Source organism: Pituophis catenifer, unplaced genomic scaffold, assembly GCF_029215685.1.
Source record: "Pituophis catenifer annectens isolate HBS135680 unplaced genomic scaffold, rPitCat1.0.hap2 SCAF_9, whole genome shotgun sequence".
NCBI classification, from domain to species: Eukaryota; Metazoa; Chordata; class Lepidosauria; order Squamata; family Colubridae; genus Pituophis; species Pituophis catenifer.
In genome coordinates, this window is record NW_027256889.1 from 15,195,121 (window position 1) to 15,220,543 (window position 25,423).

General features: G+C 42.1%; 2 protein-coding genes and 3 non-coding genes across 7 annotated transcripts in view; all 5 read right to left on the reverse strand.

The window, feature by feature from the left end:
- Positions 1–1,049: 1,049 nt before the first annotated feature.
- On the reverse strand, positions 1,050–14,970 carry LOC139321466 (uncharacterized). The gene is made up of 6 exons (XM_070950190.1): positions 14,961–14,970; positions 12,195–12,272; positions 6,958–10,915; positions 5,654–5,803; positions 3,810–3,888; positions 1,050–1,964 (listed from the first exon to the last, which is right to left on the reverse strand). The coding sequence occupies exons 2-3, from the start codon at positions 12,244–12,246 to the stop codon at positions 9,489–9,491; spliced, it is 1,479 nt and encodes a 492-aa protein (XP_070806291.1). The 5' UTR covers positions 12,247–12,272; positions 14,961–14,970; the 3' UTR covers positions 1,050–1,964; positions 3,810–3,888; positions 5,654–5,803; positions 6,958–9,488.
- On the reverse strand, positions 2,983–3,188 carry LOC139321526 (small nucleolar RNA SNORA73 family). The gene has a single exon (XR_011600802.1). It is a non-coding gene; the product is annotated as a small nucleolar RNA SNORA73 family (small nucleolar RNA).
- LOC139321512 (small nucleolar RNA SNORA73 family) lies at positions 4,058–4,265 on the reverse strand. Its single transcript, XR_011600789.1, has one exon. It is a non-coding gene; the product is annotated as a small nucleolar RNA SNORA73 family (small nucleolar RNA).
- On the reverse strand, positions 11,111–11,316 carry LOC139321511 (small nucleolar RNA SNORA73 family). The gene has a single exon (XR_011600788.1). It is a non-coding gene; the product is annotated as a small nucleolar RNA SNORA73 family (small nucleolar RNA).
- Positions 14,971–18,470: 3,500 nt separating the features above from the next.
- Positions 18,471–25,423, reverse strand: part of PHACTR4 (phosphatase and actin regulator 4) — an 83,154-nt gene continuing 76,201 nt past the window's right edge. For all 3 annotated transcript variants that reach the window (XM_070949572.1, XM_070949573.1, XM_070949571.1), the window contains 3 exons: positions 25,275–25,412; positions 22,341–22,417; positions 18,471–20,317 (listed from right to left, as the gene is read on the reverse strand). In XM_070949572.1, the coding sequence (XP_070805673.1) occupies positions 20,302–20,317; positions 22,341–22,417; positions 25,275–25,412 (231 nt within the window). In that variant the 3' untranslated portion in view covers positions 18,471–20,301. The remainder of the gene's footprint in view (positions 20,318–22,340; positions 22,418–25,274; positions 25,413–25,423) is intronic.

The window sequence follows — 25,423 nt, forward strand, 5'->3', positions numbered from 1 at the left end:
GTCATTTTGGTGTGGCACCAATTATAGAGAAGATGAGAAGGCCGGCTTCGCTGGTATGGGCATGTCCAGCACCTTCCACCATGGCCAAGATCAACTAGAAGTCAATGGCCGGCAACCTCGTGGGTATCCAAAACAGAAATGGCAAGACACCATCAGCAAAGATATGCAAGCTGTGTTCAATGATCTGAAAAGTGGACCCTGTACCTGCAGGAATATGCCAGGACAGGGGTCGGCAAATGTGGCTTTTACAACCTGTGGACTTCATCTCCCAGAATTCCTGAGCCAGCTTGGCTGTCTCAGGAATTCTGGGAGTTGAAGTCCACAGGTTGTAAAAGAGCCACATTTGCCCATCCCTGCGCTAGGAAGACGACATTCCAAAGTCTGCAGCTTACTCATCCATCGCCAATTAGTATTTCAATAGATACAAAGGGTGGTTCAATGAGTAATTTTTGGAAAACCAATCCTTCACAATCTGGTGCTATCACCTTATCTTACAGGGTTGCTACACAACCAGAAAAAGAAAGGCTTAGAAATCAGACTTATAATTCTTGGAGGAAGCGGATCCTATCGCTTCCAAAAATTCACTTCCTCATTTTCTTAAAAGATTGTGCACTTTGCTCAGTAAGTTTATACAGAGGAAGCGTAAGAAATTTCAGAGCACACTTTGGAAACAGATGGATCACGGCAGTCTCAAATGCTAACTGGCAAGCCAGGAAACCATCAATTGAAGTATCCATTAATATGTGAACTTCGCAAACCATAAAAATAGGACACTTGGAACACTGATGTGAGTAACATCATGTTATTTCAAATGGTGCCACATCAGATTGAAAGGATGAAAAAAAATTATCTAATTTTTGTTTTTAACCTCGATACCAATACTACAAAGCTGCTCAGAATGTACAGAAATGTAGTAACATGTAAATTGGGAAATTCTGAACTTTGGCCAAAATCAGCAATCATGAAAACATTGGAGAACTATTTCTATAATGGTGTTAAAAATCAATTATAGTTGAACTGATCAATTACATGAAGACGTGCACATAAAATGATTGGTACTAGTCTTTAATACATACATGTGTAAATACATAAAGATTTGCAAAACCATAAACTAATGTTAAGAGGGGAAAACGCAAATACTCAAATTATCAAGTTCCAATAATATACTGTATAAAAAGGACTGACAAAGGCAAAAGAATTCAGGATTATGTTCCTCCTGTTAAAAGTTTAGTTTAGTTTACTTTATTATCATTGCACATGGTACAATGAAATTAAATGCCGCCTTCAGTGTACATTAGAACTATAAAAATAAAAACACAAACCTACATCCTTTACATTCTGTGTAATTGAAATTGAAAACCCGGTATTGCACTATACCGTAGAATTCAATAGGGTTATTGCTCTGTTCTTCATTTAACAGCTCCTCTCAACATCCTTAAGCCCCCAACCACAGCAGTGGCCTCAAACAGAATCCCCAAAATTTGGCTAAGCAGGGCTTGGTAAAGCGTAGCTCAGCTGAATTCAAATTTATAGGTTCACTGATGTTCAATAATAGATGTTCATTTACAAAATAAAGTGAACAGGTTCTCATGGCAAACCAAAAAATCTCCCAATAACTCCCAAGTTTGTACAGTTACCAATAGAAATACCAATCGCAGGTGCAGTTTTGTTTTATAACCAACATTATAAATGCTGCTGCAGTCTACGTTGCACAAGAGTTGATGTTATCCATTCAGTCATGTCAAACTCTTGGCCATTCTATGGGCCAGGACTCTCTGCATCTTCCCATCTTGCGTGGCTTTGCGTTGTCTTGTGCTCTGGCTGGTTCCTTAATGCCAGACTTCCTATCTGATGTTGCTTGGTCTAACATTTTCATTCCTCCAAGCCTGTCCAAGTAGTTTCTCTTCCACAGCAATACTGAGAACAGCTGGTGCTTTCAGAGTTTTTCCCTCCTTTCAAATAACCTGTCAAGGAAAAGCAAACAAAAATGACCGTTTTAGAATCTGGAAGTAGATTTTTGATAGCTCCAGATCTCAGTAATTCAATTCAATTTTTGAATTGAATTACTGTAATTTTTCAATGGAAAAATACCCATTAACTAAAAGCAGGAATTTTATCTCCTTGAGGAATGGAATGGAATGGAATGGAATGGAATGGAATGGAATGGAATGGAATAGAATAAATAGAATAGAATAGAATAGAATAGAATAGAATAGAATAGAATAGAATAGAATAGAATAGAATAGAATAGAATAGAATAGAATAAACAGAGTAGGAAGGGACCTTGGAGGTCTTCTAGTCCAACCCCCTGCTTAGACAGGAAACCCTACAACACTTCAGACAAATGGTTATCCAACATCTTCTTAACAACTTCCAGTGTTGGAGCATTCACAACTTCACAACTTGTCCAGCTACTAAATGTACAGTATGTTGACAAGTCAAGAATAGAATAGCATAGGAATATCTTTGTCACTTTAAATGTACACTAATCAGCATATGTTAAAATGAAATTTCATTGCATTCAACTCTCAAAAGATAACCATTATATATATAAAACCATTCTTCTTGTGCTGTATCGGACGTTGATGGACACATATGACAGAGAAACATGCAAAATATGATCCCAATTAACAAATACATTTAAACGATTTTGCAGTTTATTGCTTGTTTTCAGTAAATGTACTTCATCTAGAGCTGGTTGGACAACTTGAGGCAACTTACAAATAAAATCCTACATCTGTTTTCAATTTATGAAAACACACAAAGAACTGTGAATTAGGTCCTCCAGTTCAAAATCTTGAAACCCCACATCTAAGGGGGAAAAAAAACCACATTAACATGGAGCATGAAGCAAAGCATGGAAGCAGGAGTGTTTGACCTTGACAATTTTAGGTCTTGTGGTCTTCCAACTCCCAGAAATCCACATGCTTTAAACAAGACCAAGGCATAGAACAAGGAGGAAAGGAGAGAGGATGCAAATAGAATTGTCTCCTGCATGGTTTATCTCCTCTGTCACAGCCATAAGACTCAGAGAAGCAGTAGGAATATGCAGGCTGCAGACCACGGAGGTCCAACTTGCTCTCCAACAGCGTGGAAGGGGACCATACGTCATAGGACAGAAGCCTACGCTCCCGTACGCCACATGGACAGAGCTGAGAGAGGGCAACCTCTCCAGGTGTCCCTGTTGGGGGAAACACATCAGAGACCACCCCTCATTTCTTCAGGAGGGGGGAAGACACTGGAGCAATATACAGATAGTCCTTGATTTACAACTGTTCAAAGTTACAACACCCCTAGGGGAAAAAGTGAGTAATGTCCTGGTAGTTGCAGCATCCCCTGAGAAAAATTCGGGTGCTTGGCAACCAACATTCTAATAGTTGCGGCATCCCAGGGTGAAGTGATCACCAGCTGCAGCCTTCTGAGCTGGCTTTAGACCAAGCCAAGTCAATGGGGGAAGGGGGGGGGGAAAGAGTTGGGTTCGTTAACGGCCAGTGATTCCATTAATGTGGCCAAAAAAAGATGGCACAAACAGGCCGATTTCTTCAACCTTGCGTACCATGAGAAATTCTGGTCCCTTTGTGTCATAAATCGAGAACCACCAGACTACCTGTAGTCTGATCATCAGCAGAGGAAAAAATGTTCACTAGATATTCTGGAAAAATCACCTTCCTTCAAAGGCTTATTACAATGTAAGCAAGACACAGAAAAAAAAATAGAATATAGAGCTGCTTTGCTGGCTGAGGAATTCTGGGAGTTGAAGTCCACAAGTCTTAAAGTTGCCAAGGTTGGAGGCCCCTAATATAGAGTACCTGAGAGACAGGGGGTTCTCCCACCATTTCAAGACTGAGCTGCCACGGTCATCTTCCTGGTTGGGCTTTCAAAAGCCTGCTGAAATACACAATTAAGAAACACAAAATATTAAGTTAACATCTTCAATCGGTGGCTCTTGCTATACATTTCTGGTTGGGTTGTTTGTGTGTCTCCCTCTCCCTCGTGGTATTTTTTGAAGGTTACATTGGATTATACAGAAATGGCAGGCACAAAGGAAACAAAACAGAAATGTCTCCTGCATGGTTTATCTCCTCTGTCACGGTCCACAAAGACTCAGAGAAGCAGTAGGAATATGCAGGCTGCAGACTACGGAGGCCCAACTTGATCTCCAGCAGCGTGGAAGGGGACCATACGTCATAGGACAGAAGCCTACGCTCCCGTACGCCACACGGACAGAGCTGAGAGAGCACAAACTCTCCAGGTGTCCCCGCTGGATTGTTACATGAACCACAAATTCCTGCCTTTCTGGAAGTGTGCCTAGTCTTCATGATTTCAGATAACTGTGGCTCAAGATAAAAACTGAACAGAAAGAAATAAGCATCCCACAGTTATCTAAAAAGTCTAAATGCTATTGCAATTAGCAATAGCACTTACATACTGCTTCACAGTCCTCTCTAAGCGGTTTAGAGTCAGCCTATTGCCCCCAACAATCTGGGTCCTCATTTTACCCACCTGGATGGGAGGATGAGTCAACCTTGAGCCTGGTGAGACTCAAACTGTTGGCAGCTGGCAGTCAGCAGAAGTAGCCTTCTGCTGACTGCTTTCTAACCCACTGCGCCACCACAGCTCTAACCCACTGCGCCACCACAGCTCTTACAGCCATTCTAGAAATCAGCATTTTGGGAAGCCCCACGTGCTATTTCAGGTAGGCATTTCCAACAAAAGTAACTTCGATTATAGAATTTGCAAGACTGTCTAATGGGAGAAAAAACCGTTGCACCGATCCAAATGGTTACATCAGAATTCTCAGCCACTTTCACCAGCAACTATAGGCAAGGGATGAGTCAGGCCAATCTAAAGCACCACAGACTGTATCCTTCCAAGTTCGACTTTGGTTTTTAAGTATTGGTGCTAGGATCAACGTGTAGGTGTGCAAGCCTTTGCCTTTAACACCACTGTTGTAGGCTTGTTCCTGGTCAAGGTCTTTCAACACACCTGAGATGTTTATTTTTATTTATTTAATTTGATTTGTATTCCGCCCTATCTCCATAGGACTCAGGGTGGCTCACAACAATTAAAATCAAACCTTGGTAGTACAGTGGTCTAAAGCACCCTGTTAAGATCAGCTGCCTGCAATTACTGCAGGTTCGAATCTCGCCAGGCTCAAGGTTGACTCAGCCTTCCATCCTTTCTAAGGTAGGTAAATTGAGGACCCAGTTGTGGGGGCAATAAGCTGACTTTGTATAAATATACAAAAGGATGAAGGCTATTGCTGAGCACATTGTAAGCCGCCCTGAGTCTCCGGAGAAGGGCGGCATATAAATCAAATTTTAAAAAAACAAGATAAAAATGTATTAAAATAAAAATTAAACGTATGTTAAAATTCATTAAAATAATCAAACCCCATCAGTCCAGGCTGGGCAATTTAAACAGCCATGTCTTTAGTTTGCGGTGGAAAGTGCGAAGGTCAGATAAATGATCAGGCTACAATTAAGGTGTGTTTGTTGCAGTCTAGCTAGAGGCCTATGACATCTAGGAAAGCAATATAGTGCTAAGGTCCTATTGCTGATAGTTCAGCTAATAGTGACCACGTTACCTATACAACTCAAAAGGATGCCAAACTGCCCATGTACAGCTAAAAGAGCCCAAGGCAAACTCATACCTTCTGCTTTTGAACCAGATTATAAATTCACAGCATTGAATCCTGGCCATCATCTGAAACTGGTCAGAATAGCAATGTGTCCTCAAGGGTCAGGAGATGCGTAGGATGTTCCAGCAGCAGCAGCATAATTCAGCCAAACCAGAAGGCTGCCTGTGTATGGAAAAGAAACCAGAGTGGATGTCATCATTAGCTTTTCAAATCTAAGACACTTACTTGACAATGACTGAAGAAGCTTCACTGGAACAGGTCTGTAATTTTCCCCAATTTCTTTTATACCGCTATCCTTTGAATCGGGGTATTCCCACCAGCTACCTAAACCAGTGATGGCTAACCTTTTCCAGACCGAGTGCCCGAAGTGTGCATGCACACCCAAACCTCCCAAATGCAATGCGCACGCGCACACACACACCCATGCATGCACGGCAGAGACCCAATAACCAGCTGGCTGGCAGGAGGCACACATGCATGCACGGCAGAGCTGAACTGGGATGACAGCTTGCTTGCCCAGAGGGCGCTGCGGGCCACCTGTAGCACGCATGCCATAGGTTCACTATCACGGACCTAAACGGTATTGATCAATCTACACACAATCTACATGTGTGTCGATTGGTTTGCAAAGCCATAAACCAATGTTAAGAGGGAAAAACTCAAAATACTCAATTATCAAGTTCCAGTAAGGTATAATAGGATTGACAAAGGCAGAGGAATTCAGGATGAAGCTCATATCCTGTTCTTCAAATAACAGTTCTTCTCAACACCTTTTGTTCAGCATGAGCCCTGCTAGCCACAGCAGTGGCATCAAGCAGAATCCCCAAAATTTGGTTAAGCAATGTTTGTTAAAAGTATAGCTGGGCTGAATGTGAATTAGTAAATTCATAGATGTTCAACTATACATGATCATTTACAAAATAAAGACAGGTTCTCATGGCCAACTAAGAAAAACCAAAAAGTTTGTAATTGCTGCTGCAGTCTACATTGCACAAGAGTCAATCTTGTGTCAATCACGTCAAACTCTTGGCTGTTCTAAGGGCCAGGATGCTCAACGCCTTCTGTGGTTATGAGTTGTCCTGTGCCCTGGCTGCTCCATTAATGCCAGACTTCTATCTGATGCTGCTTGGTCTAACTTTTTTATTCCTCCTCCACAGCAATACTGGCAACAGCTGATGCTTTCAGAGCAAACAAAAATGACCATTTCAGAATCTGGAAGTTTGATAGATCCAGATCTCAGCAATTCAATAGAAAAACCCAAACCCTAACTCTTGATATGGGGCAACGTATGGAAAAACTCAGGGGTGTTTCCTCACCTTAACTTAACGCTGCTTCCTGTGCTGGAGGAAGAGTCAATCAGGCCTTTGGTCCCGCCTCCTCTGCCTGAGCATGCCCAGTTTTGATGAAGGCGTAGTAGCGATTGACTTGGAAGTTTTTCTTGGTGCCGATTCTGATCACTCCTGGACTTAAGACCAGATGGTCGCCGGGCGCGGGGTTGGAGTTGTGGTGTTGGTATTTTCTCTCAGCACACCGAAAAGGAGCGTGTCAGGTAAGAGTCGAGAATCCAAGGAAAGGGACACACCAAAGCCGGCTGTCCTAAGGGTGGGTAGCAGTCTGGTCCCAAGTCCCCAATTCTGTATGCACTTTTTTTTGAAGTACTCATCTGCCAAAGGCTGCTTCAGCTGAGACGACCTAGTCTTCCTGATACAATAAAAGCACACGAGTCCCAAAAACCTCTTTTTATTTCCACGGCTGCGAATTCTGCTCATTCAGAGCCTGTTCATTCCCAGTCTGTCCATTCACAGGAGTCCCAAATAATTGTAAAGAGTCCAACAGAAATCTGCCACAGTTCTTCGTGATAATAGTGATAAGCACCCACCTTTATCTCCCTTGACACACTGCCAAGACTTAATTGGCAATTAACTTTGCAAGGCCACACGGAGCACAGGGTCAAAACAGAGCTTCAAAATTTAAACCAACCAGAATGAACAAAGTTGCTTCCTGCAAAGGGCTCACCTGCCTTCGCTCCTTCTTTATGTCTTATGGGACTCACTGGAGAAGAGCCTAATGCCGGGAACGATTGAGGGCAAAAGAATGGGACGACAGAGAATGAGGGAGCTGGATGGAGTCACTGAAGCAGTTGGCGTGAGCTTAAATGGACTCGAGGATGGTAGAGGACAGAAAGGCCTGGAGGAACGTTGTCTATGGGGTCGCAATAGGTCAGACACGACTTTGCAACTAATAACAACTACTTCTCCTTGGCCTCCCAACATTTTCATTTACTAGTTCCTCACCTCCTCTTGCATGTATGTTCACCATGGAACATACATGCAAGAGCTGGATGGCAGCTATACATGTGAAAAAGACACCTCGGAGATTTCCATTAGAGATGTGAAAAGAGACTCTGGAAAGAGTGCAAAGAGTAACCAAGATGATTAGGGGCTGGAGGCTAAAATGTTGCAGGAATTGAGTATGTCTAGTCCGCACATAACTCCCAGATGGCCCTGGCCCCATCTCTGCCTCCGAAACAGAGCCCTTGTACGGGCCTTCCCGACTCCAGGACTGGCCCCCGTTCCTCCCCAGCCTCCTCACTGTCCGACTCTGCTGCCAGCTCCACATGCCACCAGCAGACCACAACACATCCAACTTGTACTGTCATATGAACGGGGATGGGCATAGACCACATCGCTGCCCTACAAATGTCAAGAGAGGCCTGTGTATTCCATGCAACCTTCGTGGCTGCGCTTCTAGTTGAATGAGCTGTCACTCGCCTGGGCAACTGGAGCGCCTGGATCTCATAAGCCTTGGCGATGCATACACGTATCCACCGGCCTATGGTTGATGGTGTGATCTTGCTGCCCAATGTGCTAGGTCGGACTGACAGTCTTTCCTAATAGAGGCTGTCCTCTTTAAATAGATACGGGTAGCCCTCCTAACGTCCAAGAAGTGCCACTTTTTCTCCAGGTTGTGGTTTGGGTTTGGGCAGAAATCTGATAAGACTATTTCCTGTGCCCTGTGGAATGAACAGTTCACTTTGGGAAGAAAGGTGGGCTCTAGCCATAAGGTAAAGGTTCCCCTTGCACATATGTGCTAATCGTTCCCGACTCTAGGGGGCGGGGCTCATCTCCGTTTCAAAGCCAGAAGAGCCAGTGCTGTCCAAAGACATCTCCGTGGTCATTTGGCCGGCATGACTAAACACCAAAGGCGCACGGAACACTGTTACCTTCCCACCAAAGGTGGTCCCTATTTTTCTACTTGCATTTTTTTAACATGCTTTCGAACTGCTAGGCTGGCAGAAGCTGGGACAAGGAACGGGAACTCACCCCGTTACGCGGCACTAGGGATTCGAACCGCTGAACTGCCGACCTTTCGATCGACAAGCTCAGCGTCTTAGCCACTGAGCCACCGCATCCCCTCCAAGCAGTGTGGTTTTTTTGTAATATGACAAAAAAATGTCGCCAGTTCATAGATTTTCTATTACTACGATTCTATTTTCTATGATCATTTTTATACCTCCCAACTCCCAGGGGCTCTGGGTGGCTTACAAATTATTAAAAATGCTTGTAAACAAAAAAAAAACCAATACAAAACCAACCTATATTATGAAGCACAGATGACAAACACAAGGCTAGTTTCTGTCAGGCGTGAAAGATCAAGACAACACAAGTTCCAATTAAATTTAATGTATTAATAATTATTAGCCAATGAGCCACCGCGTCCCTATCAGTCTAGTTATAGGACCACCATATTTTGGTGAAATATACAAAGGTCCTCTCTTATGGAGAGGGCTACCAGGACAGAAGGTGAGGAAACTCGGGTCTGCCAATGGGAGGGTTGGGATCTGCCATTACTTGGAGTGGTAAAAGGGACGGTTGCCTGTGCCATGAAATTGTTGCTTGCCTTGGAATTGTTGTCTATTTCTGCTCCTGAACCCGGATCTGTCCGGTTGTTGGTTTTGTCTGGGGGCGTATGCCCTCTGGGGTTGAGGGGTGTCAAACCCCGTGTCTGTGGGCTGAAAGGAAGGCCTACGGAAATAAGGCGAGACGCGGCTGTTATCCCGTCTGTATAGAGAAGGCAAGACCTTTTTCCCGTCCTTGGTCTCCACTAGAATGGGCTCCAGGGCCTCTCCAAACAGCTTGCTACCCTTGAAGGGAGCAGAGGCTAGTTTCCACTTATACTTCATGTCCGCCTGCCATTGGTGAAGCCACAGTAGGCGACGGGCCACCACCGAAGAGGAAATGGCCCTAGAAGCAAATTTGGCAGTATCCAAGGTGGCATCTGCCGAGAATTCCATAGCCGCTATCAGTTTGTTAATGTCCTGGTGTAAGTGGAGGTCACTAGGGGGAACCCTCGCTTGCATCTGGCGGAGCCAGAGCAATGAGGCCCTGTTGAAGAATGAGGCGGCTGTAGATGCTTTGATTGCCCAGGCAGCTGCCTGATGCATATTGCGGAGGGCATATTCCCCCCTCTTATCCTCTGGCTTCAGAGCATCATCATTCGACAGGAGGGTGGAGGGTGCTAAGGCCACCACTGGATCATCTACAGTTGGTGGGTCCAGTGTTTCCATGAAATCCTGGGCCATATTATAAAATGTTTTGTCCACCAAGCTTGGGGAAGGGGATGCCCCTAGTTGGACCCATTGCCTTTGGACCACATCCTGAAATAGTTTAGGTGATGGGATTTCCTCAATCTCTGCGGTTAGCTCTGAAAAGAGCAACTTACTCGGGTCCAATGCCGACTCCTTTGTAGCTGGGTCAGTTCCCAGTTGCGCTGAGGCTTTGGCCTTAAATAATAAAGATTTAAAGAGCGCTGGGCGAAAGAGACGTGTGAAGGCCTTGGGCTGTGGATCCGTCCCCTCATAGTCCTCATCTCCTGAGAGCGATAACTTGCTCTGCATGGAGGAAGGGGTTGAGGGGGACCCTTGGAACATCGCCAAATCTTTTTGATGCTGGGATGCCATATGTTGGTCTTGATGTAGGGGAGTTTCAGGTGCCACAGGAGCAGCCTGACGTTTCTGTTGTAGGCCTGCAGCGATGCCCTGTGCTATGGCCTCTGAAATCATCCTTTTCATCTGGTCATCCATTTCAGGCCCTTGACTCTCAAGTCCCGCCACCGTGGGTGTAAAGGTGGCCTCTGGTCCAGCTTTCATCCTCTTTGGAGGTGGCTCAACAAAAACCTCATTGCCTTCTGGTGAAAAGGCGCCATCTGGTGACCCAAACTGAGAGCACAGTGGAATCTGTTCCTCTTCATCGATTGGCCGGCTTAACTGCTGGGCTGGTAAAGCAAGGGAAAATTTTAAAAAAAAATACAGATTAACATGGAACACGAAGCAAAACATAGAGCAGGAGTGTTCGACTTTGACAATTTTAAGACTTGTGGACTTCCAACTGCCAGAAATCCATAATTCTTAAAGATGGCCAAGGCTGGACATCCCAGGCATAGAGTAAGGACAGGAGAAGATGCAAATAGAATTGTCTCCTGCATGGTTTATCTCCTCTGTCACAGCCATAAGACTCAGAGAAGCAGTAGGAATATGCAGGCTGCAGACCACGGAGGTCCAGCTTGCTCTCCAACAGTGTGGAAGGGGACCATACGTCATAGGAAAGAAGCCTACGCTCCCATACGCCACATGGACAGAGCTAAGAGAGCGCAAACTCTCCAGGTGTCCCTGTTGGATCCTGTTATGTTTGATACATCCCTCCATTTATATAATTTTAATTAGAACTATGGGTGATTATTCAAGGGAAGAATGCATTTGTTCCTAAACTAAGGAACATATTTACCTTAATTAAATTTTGCAATCTGGAGATTATTTAGGCACAAGTTTATAATAGAATAGAAAAGAATAGAATTCTTTATTGGCCAAGTGTGATTGGACACACAAGGGATTTGTCCTTGGTGCATATATTCTGTGTACATAAAAAAACATGATACATAGCTACAACAATTAGTGATAGTCATAGGTTACAATAAGCAATCAAATCATACTAGGAAACCATCAATATCAATATGAATCATAAGGATACAAACAGGGTGGATAAAACTCAAATGATTTTTTTGATTTTTATCTAATTTATTTTAATAAAAAACTTTTGGGGTAAAAATCTATCGTAAGATAGTTTTCTATTTAAGATACATAAATAATTTAGTTTATTCAGCATGAAATGGAGCTTAGTTATGTAGCATGAGGCTGTATATTCTGCAACACTGGGACTATCGGTGAGTCAACAGTGGATCAAAGGAGTAGCAGAGATGACAGTTGCTCTTTAAAAATTATGATTTAAATTGAGTTGATTTAAATCAAGCCTTTTTACTAGTGATTTAAATCATGATTTAAATCGTGATTTAAATCAACTCGATTTAAATCAAATCCACCCTGGATAAAAGCAACAAAGTTGCAGTCATAAGTGGGAGCAGTTAGGATTTTTTAGCAGTTAATTCTGATCAGGTAGGGTTTTTTTTTTTCAAAATAAGCAGAGTTGGAGGCTGGAAAGAGTTTTGAAAGTTTTGTCCATCAAAACTTTAAAAATAAAGAGAAAAATTTTATCAATACCTTTTTGCTTCTGAATCTTACTCTTTGATTTAAACGGCATTTTCAGCAGCATCAAACAAAAACCAAGAAAGTTCTTCCCTGCAATAAAACTTACATTAGAAATGAATGCAACCAACATTGGCACTAAGCAATTGATATAGCACTTTAGAAAGGAGTCTGTAAACAATGGCAAGCCATTTGTTCAGTCGTAATATACACATGTACATAATGCACAGCCATGCTGGTTTGGGAGCTATACTTTTATGCTTAAAATGGGCAAACTAGAGACGATTGTAAGTGATTCTAACTCAACCTAATGCATGATCCAGTCATGCACATAAATGTTGTGCACTACCATAATTTCTGAGCACATTAAAGCTCAACTTTAAGCAAACCTCCGGAATAAGGAGACCTGTTCTTTTATTCAAAGAGGCACACGAAAGAGTTTGAGTAAAGAAAATAATCCAACTCGCTTTAACGTCACGGTTAATGAATTAGGTAGATTACCGAAGCCTCAATAAACAGGATCCTTTCCCTATTACCAAACAGATTATGTTTCAAATAATTTACAGAATCTTCTATTATTCCCTTTAAAAAGACTTGCAGTGCTAATTCAACTAAGAATTCAATGACTTAATCATCTGTTCTGCCCATCACTTCCGCAGGGGGAAGGTGGGGGGGGAATATATTTTTAATAATTCGGGGATGCACGAACAAAGGCGGCAATTCATCCTTATCTGAAAGATTCACTTCGCCTTTTATTTCAAAAGACTCCATTAAGTTACCTTAATTAAAAATAGAGGATTTCATGCATTTATATGGGTCGGGAAAAACAAAACACACAGCTACTTTCAAAGGCACAAAGTTACAAATGCTCTGTTATTAATATGGAAAAAAAATTAAACAGAATCACTATAGAAAAATCTGACTATCTACAATGAAAGCACTAATATATCCAAATGTGTTATATCTAGATAAAATTCTAACATAAAGATATATTAAATGAACAAAGGAATTAAAAAATGAAACAGGAATTTAAAAAATCAGGGAATTGATATGGACTGGTGGCCTTATATGCAAATACAGGCGAGGTATAAGGACACAGAAAAATACAGATTCTATAGTGAACATGAATTCGATAAAATACTACAGGGGTCAGATGAAAAATTGATTTAAAATCCTACAATTACTTATTGAGTTTTTAAATGGAAGAAGAAATAGTAAAGGAAACTAATAACAGGGCAGAAATTTTTTGGGTACACTATAGAACTGGGTAATTGGAAAAAATTGTGGGAAAGATGTCAGCAGCATATAGAGAAAACTTGTATAAAATGTTCTATAGATGGCATCTACCGCCAGCAAGATTGGCAAACATGTTTCCAGAATGTTAGAAATGCAAACAAGACACAGGGAACATACTACCATAAATGGTAGACCTGTCCATCGGCGAAAAAATACTGGGCAAAGATAAAAAAAATGGCTAGCGGAAATGGTAAAACAACAAATAAGACTCAAAGCCAGAGTTATTTCTATTAGGCATACTAACAGGGAAATATAATTAAAAAATTCACTACTTAATGCTACATGTAATAACAGCGGCTAGAATTATTTATATACAAAATTGGAAAAAGGAAAACATACCCACAAAGGAAATGGTAATAAAAGATTGTGCCCAAATGGACAGGTTGATATTGGAAATGTAAAGACAAAGGAGAAACAGAATATTATTCAATCTGGGATGTATGATATATTTGATTAGATAATAGATGCAAAGATTAGAAAATCAATGAACCAGAAATAAATACAAGTATAATGATAGATAGAATACTTATTGTAAGCAATATTATGGCAAGACTGTACAAAAGTGTAAATTAAAATACATAGAATGATATAGAGATCTACGTTAGAATCATGGAAACAATAGATAAAACATGATATTGTAGAAATAAGAGTTAAAAAATTGCCGATATAACCAGTTGCAAAGTTGAAATTGTGATACAAAATGAAGAAAAATGTTCAAAACAAATATTACCAAAAATAAAGAGGATTTCTAACTGCCGCCCCTTGTATGAAAAGAAAAAAAGTTACTCTTTTATAGAATGTATTAATTGCATAAAAGGAATTATAAGGGCACTATTGCAAAGCCTCAGTAACAAGGCAAAGGAAAAGCCACAGGAAAAAGGTTAATTATTATTGTGTCAGCTTGACCAAAATGTTCAACCAAGCAAGAGCAATCGCTGCAAAACACAGGAAATTGGAAAATCAGCAAATAAAAAGAAGCCATAACCAAAAGGACACGTACGCAGGATGTAAACAGGCAGGAACTGGGTGGGAAGGAGGTATGATGTATACTGGTAGGAAAGTTACAAGTATTGTTTGAAACTTTGAAAAGCGCGCTCCCGCGATCTCAATCCAACTTGGGAGGCCTTTGCAAACGCTTTCCAATAAATTCTCTTTGTTTGTACATCAGAGTATAAATTTTTTTGGGTGTTTAAATCTCACACCCTTTTAAGCCTCTTATAAGGTCGAGCCTCTTTTGTGCAATTTCCAACCGCCACTGCGATTGTTGCACGACTATCTAAAGCCGCCCAGAACCGCTATGGGTCGGGAAGGACATGAAGTTAATAAATAAATAAATTTTACATTAATAAATAAATTAATAATAATTAAGACATTTAAGAAATCTTGCATTTGCAATCCTACTTAACCTTTCAGGTTAATAAAATGCCAACTATAGGATTGCCGCCACCGCCCTATTTAGCGAGAGCTACCATCAGATGTACTCACCTCCCGTCGCCTCGTGCCAAAGAAAGAACGAAACGCCCCGACGCTTGTATTTATAGTGCGCTGAGGATGCCGGGAAAAGCAAATGTCGCATGCGCAGAAGAAATCCTGTTGAAGGCGATCAAACGAAAGCCAATGAGATTCGATTGGATTTGTTTCACGCAACCTTCGCTTCCGGTTCTCATGCGATGCCTCAAGGTGCGGGACAAAATATTATCATAGCCAAAACCACCCAAGCTGGCGAGGCTTGCCTCCTCCCGCATTGGTTTTCAAGGAATCCTAATTCCTTGAATCCTAATTCCTTGAAGCAGTCTTGGTTCGCTGCTTTATTGCTTTGCCAAACGGAAAATGCCACCGGGTGCAATTAGAAACCGCACGTTTTCTACAAAGGGCATCTCTTTGGGCAACAGTACGCGTGCGCAAAACAGCGGCAGGCGACTCGGTGCAGCCAGACGGGATGAGCCCAAAATCTCGAAGATGAAACGAGATTTCAAGTGAAAACAAGGCGGAAACTCTGCGATTGCAAGTACGCCCCCTATTGACCAAAGACTAGCAGCTTCCCTTAACAAGAAAGGATTTTTTCCCCTCTAGTTTTCAGTTTCCTGCATTAATATTCTCAGATCTTCTATCGAATTGCTAGAACAACATTATGCATTTTTCCTTAATTATTTTAGAATGCAAGCACTGTTTTTCAAATCTCAAAAATAAGGCTTTCCCCCAAATTATCTTTGTATTGCACTATACTTCCTAGAGGTGGCTGAAAGTTTTAGAGTTAAAAGGGACTGGGTTGCTTGACCTGCTTAGCTCAAGGAGTGAAACTTTAAAAAGATTCTGCCTTGTTATTGATCTAGATATTTGAAGACTGACTAGTAAAGATATCACCTTGGAAATGATTATGGTTGAAATTCTTTTTGTAACTTGAACCAACATTCCATTTAAAACAGGCATGTCCAAACTTTTGACTTCCCTGGGCTGCATTGAGTGAAGAAGAATTGTCTTGGGCCACATATAAAATATATAATATAGTTAATGTACATAAATATCAGTAAACTGATTCAACTCCTACCCTCAAAACGATGCTATAGAGCACTGCACACCAGAACAACTAGACACAAACAGTTTTCCTGAACGCCATCACTGCTGAACAAATAATTCCCTCAACACTGTCAAACTATTTACTAAGTCTGCACTATTGTTAATTTTCTCATCGTTCCCACCACCCATCTCCTTCCACTTATGACTGTATCCTTACGATTTATATTGATTATTTCCTAATATGATTTGATTGCTTTTTTGTACCCTATGACTATCTTTAAGTGTTGTATCTTATGATTCTTGATGAACGTATCTTTTCTTTTATGTACACTGGGAGTGTATGCACCAAGACAAATTCCTTCTGTGTCCAATCACACTTGGCCAATAAAAAATTCTATTCTATTCTATTCTATTCTATTCTATTCTATTCTATTCTATTCTATTCTATTCTATTCTATTCTAAAAATATAATAATGTTAAAGGTTTATGATCTTGTGGGGCCACATCACTAGCTGTCCAGGGCTATATGACATCCCTCATTTAAAAGACACTAAATATAGGTAAGAAGCTAGCACCAAATTAGCAGCTTCAACATCCCCCAATATACTATGAGGGCCATAGGCTTCACCATGAATTTTTTAAATTAAGCCCCAAATGGTTGGACTTACACAATACATGTATATATATATATTCATCGTGGCATTCCTTTTATGTGCAAGCAACATTATGCAATTGCAGAACGTTGCACACAATACATTCGGCATAAACCATAATTCAGTGCAGTGTTTTTCAACCTTGGAAGTTTAAAATGTCTGGACTTCAACTCCCACTAAGATAACCTTTATTGTCATTTTTTATTGTGGGCACACTGGCACACATTAAAAATGAAATTCTGTTGCCCGCTGTCAAAAGTGTAGACGTTGTGGTCCACCAGCAGCCCGCAGAGCTAGCAGCAGAGTCAGACAATGAGGAGGCTGGGGAGGAGCATGGGCCAATCCTGGAGTCAGGGGAAGGCCCGGATGAGGGTTCTGTGTCGGAGGTAGAGATGGGGCCAGGGCCATCTGAGAGTTATGCATGGATTCCAGAGCCTCCAGAGCCTCCAGTCGGTGTCTCTTGTTTCTGAACTTCGTGGGGCTTTGCCAAGAATGGCCTTTGGCAGGGTGCCAAAGAAGATAAAGGTTTGTGATAAGCCCAAAGGACTTTTTCTGAAGGACTTGTTTTGGACTTAATTTGGACTAAGCCAGTGTTTCTCAACCTTGGAAGCTTGAAGATGGGTGGACTTCAACTCCCAGAATCCCCCAGCCAGCGTGGCTGGCTAGGGGATTCTGGGAGTTGAAGTCCACCCATCTTCAAGCTACCAAGGTTGAGAAACACTGGACTAAGCTCAGAATGAAGGAATTCACAGCTGTTCTAATAAAATGTTTGTTTAGGACTGGTTGTGTCTGGTAATAACTACTTGGGCCTAGGTCACAACAGACATACGTAAGACACATATAGACATGCTATATACATACCGTACTTATGTTTTCTGAGGTTTTCGCGGGTGTTTGTATGTAGGTCTTTGGTTATTCGGATTTATACCGTACTTATGTATATACCTACACCTATACATATAAATATTAATCACTGCCTATCTTGAATACATATCAGAAAGAGGAAGCGATAAGGTGGATACTTTATGGAACAAAACTGTGGCTGAATCTGGATGTTCTGCTTCTACCACGAAGCCTCCTCCCAGAAGGTAACAAGGGAAACAGGTCCCTCTCTGTGGGAGCGCACTGGCCGGTGGGAGGCTATCGGTAGCAGAAGGCGATCTCGTAAGTACCCAGGTCCTAAGCCATGGAGCGCTCTAAAGATGGTAACCAATACCTTGAATCGCACCCTGAAGACCACAGGGAGCCAGTGCAGCTCACGCAGGAGAGGTGTTACATGGGAGCGGTGTCGCTCCCATAATCACCTGCGCAGCCGCATTCTGGACCAGTTGGGAGCCTCCGGGTGCTCTTCAAGGGGAGCCCCATGTAGAGAGCATTACAGTAGTCCAGACGGGAAGTGACGAGGGCTACATACTACAAAGTTCATGCAAAATAATTATGTTGACAAAAGTTCAAGAACCTTGCCTGCAGAAGCCAATTAAAATATTTTTTTGGTTAATATCTACCGTAAATCATTGGGCACTTCATTAAGAATATGATGAAGTTTTGAAGAACACAAAAACAGAGTACACTGGTATTATTGGGAACACAAAAAGTCCCCTGGATATTGAAACGGAGATTGCGAGCATGTCAATAGAAGTGATTAAAATATGCACATTCCCATTTCCTGTCTACCTGCAGAGATACTCAATCACTTTCACTCTGCAAGTAAACACCCCTGATGTTATTCATTAAAAAAAAAAATCATATGCATTATGGTAGAGAAGAAGAAACAGAATGAAAAAGAGAAGGGTTTTTTTTCCTAAAAAAAATTTATTTCATACAATCTTGTTGATAGGAAGACAACACAATGATTTCCTTAATAGAGATTTTATACATCATGAAAAAAAATTGCTCCGATGAAGAGTACACTGGCACTTATCCCACAATCCACACCAAAAGCTTTTCTCCTTGCATTGTAAGAAAAATGGCTCCTTATAAAGACAAGGCCACATTCCCCTCCCTTCACAGGAACACCAGAAAGGCAACTGGCATCGGCTGGAATGAAACTAGGGGGCGTTGAAGGCAAGTTTGCCATGCCTTGCACTCCCCCCAGACTCACCCATTAGGAGGACCATTTCTTGGAGAGAAAGAACTCCAATATGCATAAGCTTATCTTATCCTTGTGAAAAGATAAGAAGAGGCTGGATCCAGCCTAAACTGTGGGCTGCCCTTAATCGCCACTGAAATCAGTCAGAAGGGGGTTTATTCAAGAAGATTGGACCCAATTGACTGCACAGATTCCGTCTCCTGCGCACTGTTTTTAAGATATCTGAATCCTGCCCTCTTTTGTCTGGGTCATCCTCCTCCCAAAAATGGTGTGTAGTTGCAAAAGTAGCAGCAAAAAAAAAAAAGTTCTGGATTTGAGGAAGCACAGCAATATCAGCCTCCAGCCTACATGCATCTCTATAAGCTTCTACACGTGTGACCTTTTACAGATGTGTGAAGAGATGTGCCACCAAACCGATGCTCAAATACAGAACCAACATCTAATACATGTCCAAATTCCCGTTTTTGCATTCCCCCCCCCCATCTCTTCACTCCAACGTCATAGGACACGCATCTCGGATGTGGCCAGTGATACAACGTTCAGAACCATTCCATCAAAATCTACTTAATGCCATGCCATCTTTCCTTTCCTTTCCTTAAAAGTTGGGTTTAAGCCCTTTGCGAATCGTTTACATTTCAGTACGTTTTTGCTACAAATCTAAGAAAAAGGCAAGCTCCACATTAATTTCAGGAAGTTGCTTTTTTTTTTAAAAAAAAAAGTCACAATTTGTTAAAAAATACAGCATATTCCACATCATCTGCTTCTTCAAGGCAACTCATTTCAGGCTTTGCAGTGTCCTGTTAAACAGGCCTAAAGGTGCATCCTCTCCCCACAGAAAATTCGGTCTCTTAGCTTTATAGCAAATTTGAGTGTCGAAGGGAACTTCTTGCTGTCCGTTGTTTTTTTTTTTTAATGTTACATTTCCCCCCCCCCCCCAATATGCAGCATGTGCCATGTTAGAGCTCAAAAATTCTTCCGCTAGACAACATATGATTGGTCAGTAGTGATTCTGCAAATTAATAACTCCCAAAAAAAAGAAGAAGAAGAAGAAGAAGCCCATAAGCACCTTTCCCAAATCTCCAGTAAAGTGTCAGTCAAAGTTTCTTCTGGGTACAGCATAATATAGGTACGTGCACACTTCTCATTCCACAGCTCCAAAGTCTGCTCTGATAGTCTCGCTTTTCGTTGAAACCGGAACATGAAACGGTTCAGAATCAGGCAGAAGATAAGGAGCCAAAGGGGCATCATCCGTTTGTATTGCCGTATATCTGAGGTATAATGCTTTCGATCGTGACGTGCCCCGCCGTGTGATCTCGTGGCACTTGTGACAAATTTCCTTTCAATGAAATGCTAACTTTGGGACAAGGGCGTTCCCGTCCCTGGCCCATTTCCTGGCGAAGAGAAACTTTTCCTCTGGATATGTGAATGAAGGCTAATCTCAAACAAGCCTCAAGATTCCTCTTCAACTTGTGAGACAGGAAATGACAAACACGGCAAGTTCACTTCTCTTCCAGTGACTGATCATGCTTCTTGCTGTTTTTCTTTTTTTTAAAAAAAAAAAAAAACCTCAAGGCCGATGATATCTGCAAGACAAGTATAAAAAAATCATATAACATTTATGTGTCCGTCCATCCATCCATCCATCCATCCATCCATCCATCCATCCATATCTATCTATCTATCTATCTATCTATCTATCTATCTATCTATCTACCTACCTACCTACCTACCTACCTACCTACCTACCTAATTTATATAGCCATACATCTTACAAAACGTGACCCTGCTACAACAATCACTTAACAACACATAGAAAAACAGGCAATATAAAAAGATAAAATCCAGATTAAAATAAAAATTATAAAAACAAATGTATCCACTCTAGGCAAAAGGTGGATAAGAATGAGCACCTAGCAATGGAGCCATCTGAGCATACAGTAGTGGCCAAAACCTTTTGGGAAAAGTGTATTTTTGAAGTTTGATGGTTAAAAGCACCACTTGTTTTTTTGGAGTTTCAAGATAATCCTATTCCACTGCTGGAATGGCCTGGGAATAGCCCAGACTTTAACCCAATTGAAAATCTATAGAGCCGACTAAAGAAACTTGTTAGTCAGAAGCGACCCAGCAATAAAACCCAGTTAATAGAAGCCATCATTTAATCTTGGTTTCACATGATAACAGCTGCAGAACTAAAAGACTTGGTTCACTCCATGGGAAGATGTTGTAAGGTTGTAATTCATGCTAAAGGTTACCCAACTAAGTATTAACTGACATGGTGATCATTTTTGTATATCTCGTTTTTTCTATGGTGATCATTTTTGTATATCTCATTTTTTCTACTTTTCTTCTTTATAACTGCTATTCTACAGTAATAGCAAATCCTTCATAAAAGTTACTGTATTACATTCTTGATTAAATTATCTTCCCATTGATATATAATTTTATGGTACTACAGCTACTCCCCCCAAAAATGTGGTGTTATTAGCTAGTTTTAGAAAATACACTTTTCCCAAAAGGTTTCCACAATTTTGGCCACTATTGTATATTCGCTTCTTTGCCAATCCCAGGTGTGATTACAAGATTTCTAGAAGGGTTTTCTTTAGCTGTTTTTAACCCGACTTTATTGTTTTTATAAATGACCCAAAGTGTACAGTGCCTTCTACCGCATAGCTCCCAACCACCGGTAAGATCCCACAGAGTCGGTCTCCTCCGGGTCCTGTCAGCTAAACAATGTCGGCTGGCGGGCCCGCAGGGGAGGGCCTTCTCTGTGGCTGCCCTGGCTCTCTGGAACCAATTACCCCCTGAGGTCCGGACTGCCCCCACCCTACTGGCCTTCCAGAAAGCGGTGAAGACCTGGCTCTTCCAGCAGGCCTGGGGCCGTTGATCTCGCTACTGTGATCTTGCAAGACCCGGCCACGAATTGGAGTGTATGTCTTTTAATGTTTTCTTTTTAAACTTTTGTATGGGATATTGTTCGCATTGTTTTATTCTTCGTTGTTAGCTGCCCAGAGTCCCTCGGGAGTTGGGCAGCATAAAAATGCGACTAATAAATAAATATATAAATAAATAAATAAATAAATACAGGAGGCTGTCGTAGCCGGAAACAGAGCTCGGGAGCCTGTTTTCACTGGCAGAGCACTCAGGCCGCCACAGGCGCCCCCAACCCAAGTGATGTCGCTGGCCACACCCACCTTGCCCCCCCAAAGTCAAACACAACCCTGATGTGGCGGTCAATGAAATTGAGACACGTCAGTCCAGATTTGGAAGTGGGAACGTTCAGATCAACTTCTACATGGTTTATGCGTCCCATAAGAGGAGATATTCTCAATGCTAGGTGGCGCTGGCTCTCCACAAAATGCCCATGTCAAAAAACTGAAGTTTAAAAGACTCTTCCAGGCTTGCTTCCAAGTAAATCTGCAAAAACTAGGTTGTGCTGATTACAGCTACCCTCTCTGGCATGACCATAGTTCAGCTTGCAGTACAAGTTATTCCAAATATAAAGGAGCTACAGCAGGTCAGAAGCTAAATTCTGCACATGGTGTGCTGTGAACCTGACCCTCCTGCAATGGCCAGAGAGTCCACCTGAGCAACCGCCTTTTAACGTACCGAGTGAACTGCTTGCTCTCTTCGTGCACTTCCATCTCCGAGCTCTTGAATTCGTTCAGCTCCTTCCGAATGGCAGCCTATATAAAAGGGCAGAGAAATCCCATCAGTTCCCGGTGTTCGATGGCTGTTGGGCATTCTCAAAACAGTCCACCGTCACAACCAGCAAAATCAATGGGGAAACCAGATTCACTTAACATCCTTGTGACCAACTTAACAATAGCAATAGCACGTAGACTTACATACTGCTTCACAGCCCTCTCTACGCGGTTTACGGAGTCAGCCTATTGCCCCCAACAATCTGGGTCCTCATTTTACCCACCTCGGAAGGATGGAAAGGCTGAGTCAACCTTGAGCCTGGTGAGATTCGAACTGCCAAATTTGTAGGCAGCCGGCAGTCAGCAGAAATAGACTGCAAGTACTGCTTTCTAACCACTGCGCCACCACGGCCCAACTGCAGTGATTCGCTTAACAACTATGGCAAGAAATGAGTAAGTACAATGGGGCAAAACTCAGCAACTATCTCGCTTAAGCAAGAGAAATTTTGGGCTCAATTGTGGACGTACATCGAGGACTACCCCAGTGGTGGGTTTCAAATTTTTTTACTACCGGTTCTGTGGGCGTGGCTTGGTGGACATGGCAGGGGAAAGATACTGTAAAATCTCCATTCCCACCCCACTCCAGGGGAAGGATACTGTAAAATCTCCATTCCCTCCCCAATCCAGGGGAAGGTTACTGCAAAATCCCCATTTCCTCCTGATCAGCTGGGACTTGGGAGGCAGAGAATAGATGGGGGCGGGGCCAGTCAGAATTTTTACTACCGGTTCTCTGAACTACTCAAAATTTCCGCTACCGGTTCTCCAGAACAGGTCAGAACCTGCTGAAACCCACCTCTGGACTACCCGTACATGAATGTATCTATGTGTACACACCACAGACACCCTCCCCTGCATACTGTACGTACAGACAGTTTTTTATGATCAGGATAGCAGGCAGTTCCCCATTTTGGGTCTAGCTCAGGAAGTATCAGTCTGCAGGAGTGGGAGGGTATCTGGTTGGGAAGGTCATGAGATGCGGCAAGAAAGGAAACGGGTGGGGAGAAGGGCTCTTGATACTCAGCGGAGATGAGCAAATGGATAAATATCTTTATTTAGCCCAGCTATTAATATTAACGTAGCAACACAGATGTACATTAACAATAAACAAGTTTGGGTCCTCCAAATATTGCTGCCTGAACACTAAGTTCCAAACCTTTGTCACTTGGCTACACTCACCGGTGTTGTGGGTAGTTATACATTTATAAATGTTTGGGAAGACTCAGATTTTCCATCCCAGTATAAATGCTTCAATTCAAATCTTTATTGTCAGTGCATAACATATGTACAATGAGATTGGTTGAGCTCCCTTAGTACACCCCAGTGATAGAAAAGATACAACTTTTTTCTCTGATGCATCCCTTGGCTTCATTAGAGCAAAGGATTACAGGATTGCATCAAAGGCTGTTAAAAATAGGTCCAGTCTTGAAAACCGTCCTGGGAATTTAAAAAAAAAAAATACAGCTGAGAAGAAAAGTGGTAGTGGAGCAAGGCTCAGCCAGGTGTTCACAAAAGAAGTATAACTAGTTCACTTACACACCTAATAGCTGTTAATATACAGAAAGCTAGGTTAAATGAAAATCCAACATGTTTTGGGGTTGGGTCTGAGTGTTAATTAGGCCCAGCTTGTTTTGGAAAAATCAGGGAATTTGGAAGGGGGCATATAATTTTTATTAAAGAAATTTTTTAAAAGAATAAAAACAATACGGATTTTGAAAGGGAAAAGTAAGGGAAGTAAATTAATGGGTGGGGGGGAGTATAAAGAAGAAAATAGGGAAGAGAAAGGAAAAAGGACAGGACAGGATAATGGGGTAGGGAATGAGGGTGGGGGATGAGGATGACGATAAGGATAAGGATAAGAAGAAGGGAAAGATTCAATAAGTTGTATAAACCTAGAACATGTATTAAGGTTGATTCAAGGTTGACTCAGCCTTCCATCCTTCCGAGGTGGGTAAAATGAGGACGCAGATTGCTGGGGCAATATGCTGACTCTGTAAACCTCTGTATACCTCTGCACAGCACTGTGAAGGGGTATATAAGTCTTATTGCTATTGCTATAACGATATCAAGAGCTATGGTGGCACAGTGGTTAGAATGCAGCATTGCAGGCTAATTCTGCCCATTGCCAGGAGTTCAATCTTGACTGGCTTGAGGTTGACTCAGCCTTCCATCCTTCCAAGGTGGGTAAAATGAGGACCCAATTGTTGGGGGCAAGAGGCTGACTCTGTAAACCGCTTAGAGAGGGCTGGAAAGCACTGGAAAGCGGTATATAAGTCTAAGTGCTATTGCTATTAATTAAATTGCTTCTGCATTCAAGGTGCTGCTTATCTCTTATAAAGGCCTGGCGATTTAATGGACCACCTATCTCTGATAGTTTTGGCGCCGCAGTGATATCAGGTAGAGCAGATGTGCTCTGGGTTCCTTCGAGTAAGCCATGCCACCTAGCAGGACCCAGGGAGCACCCCTTCCTTATTTTAGCACTTGCCGTCTGGAACACCATCCTCCCCAAAATCTATATGGCTCCCCATGATGACATGCCAAACATCTTTGAAGACTGGGGTCTTCTCCCAGGCCTGGGAGTAGTGTGGGCACTGAGCCTCTATCTGGAGGTTTGTTATTACAGTCATGTGGTGATGTGTCTGCTTCTTATTTTTTAACTTTAAACTTCCCTGTGTTGTTTGGAGTTGGGCAGCCTCTAGGTTTTAACAATTAATGATTCAATAACCAAGTTGGCAAGATTGGAGGTTTAATTATGTGAACAGGGCAAAAGCAGGACTAGAGGGAAGCTGAGCAGAGAGTTTTTAACTTTGTAATTTTAACTGTAACTTTGCCTTTTTTTTACCTTGTCAGCAGGAGTGAGTTTTGTCCACGGCTTGTCTGCTCTCCTGTCATAGTCATGGGCATCGGTTACCTCCACATATTCATGAAACCTCAGGATCTTTCTGGCCTGCAGTTCAGCCACTGTAGGCCTTTGGCTAAGCTAAAAGGCAG

Coding starts and splice junctions, on each gene's coding strand:
- LOC139321466 (XM_070950190.1), bottom strand. CDS start 12,246: ATGCTGCTGAAAATGCCGTTTAAATCAAAGAGTAAGATTCAGAAGCAA. Junction 10,916..12,194: donor TAAGATTCAGAAGCAAAAAG/GTATTGATAAAA, acceptor TTGCTTTACCAG/CCCAGCAGTTAAGCCGGCCA.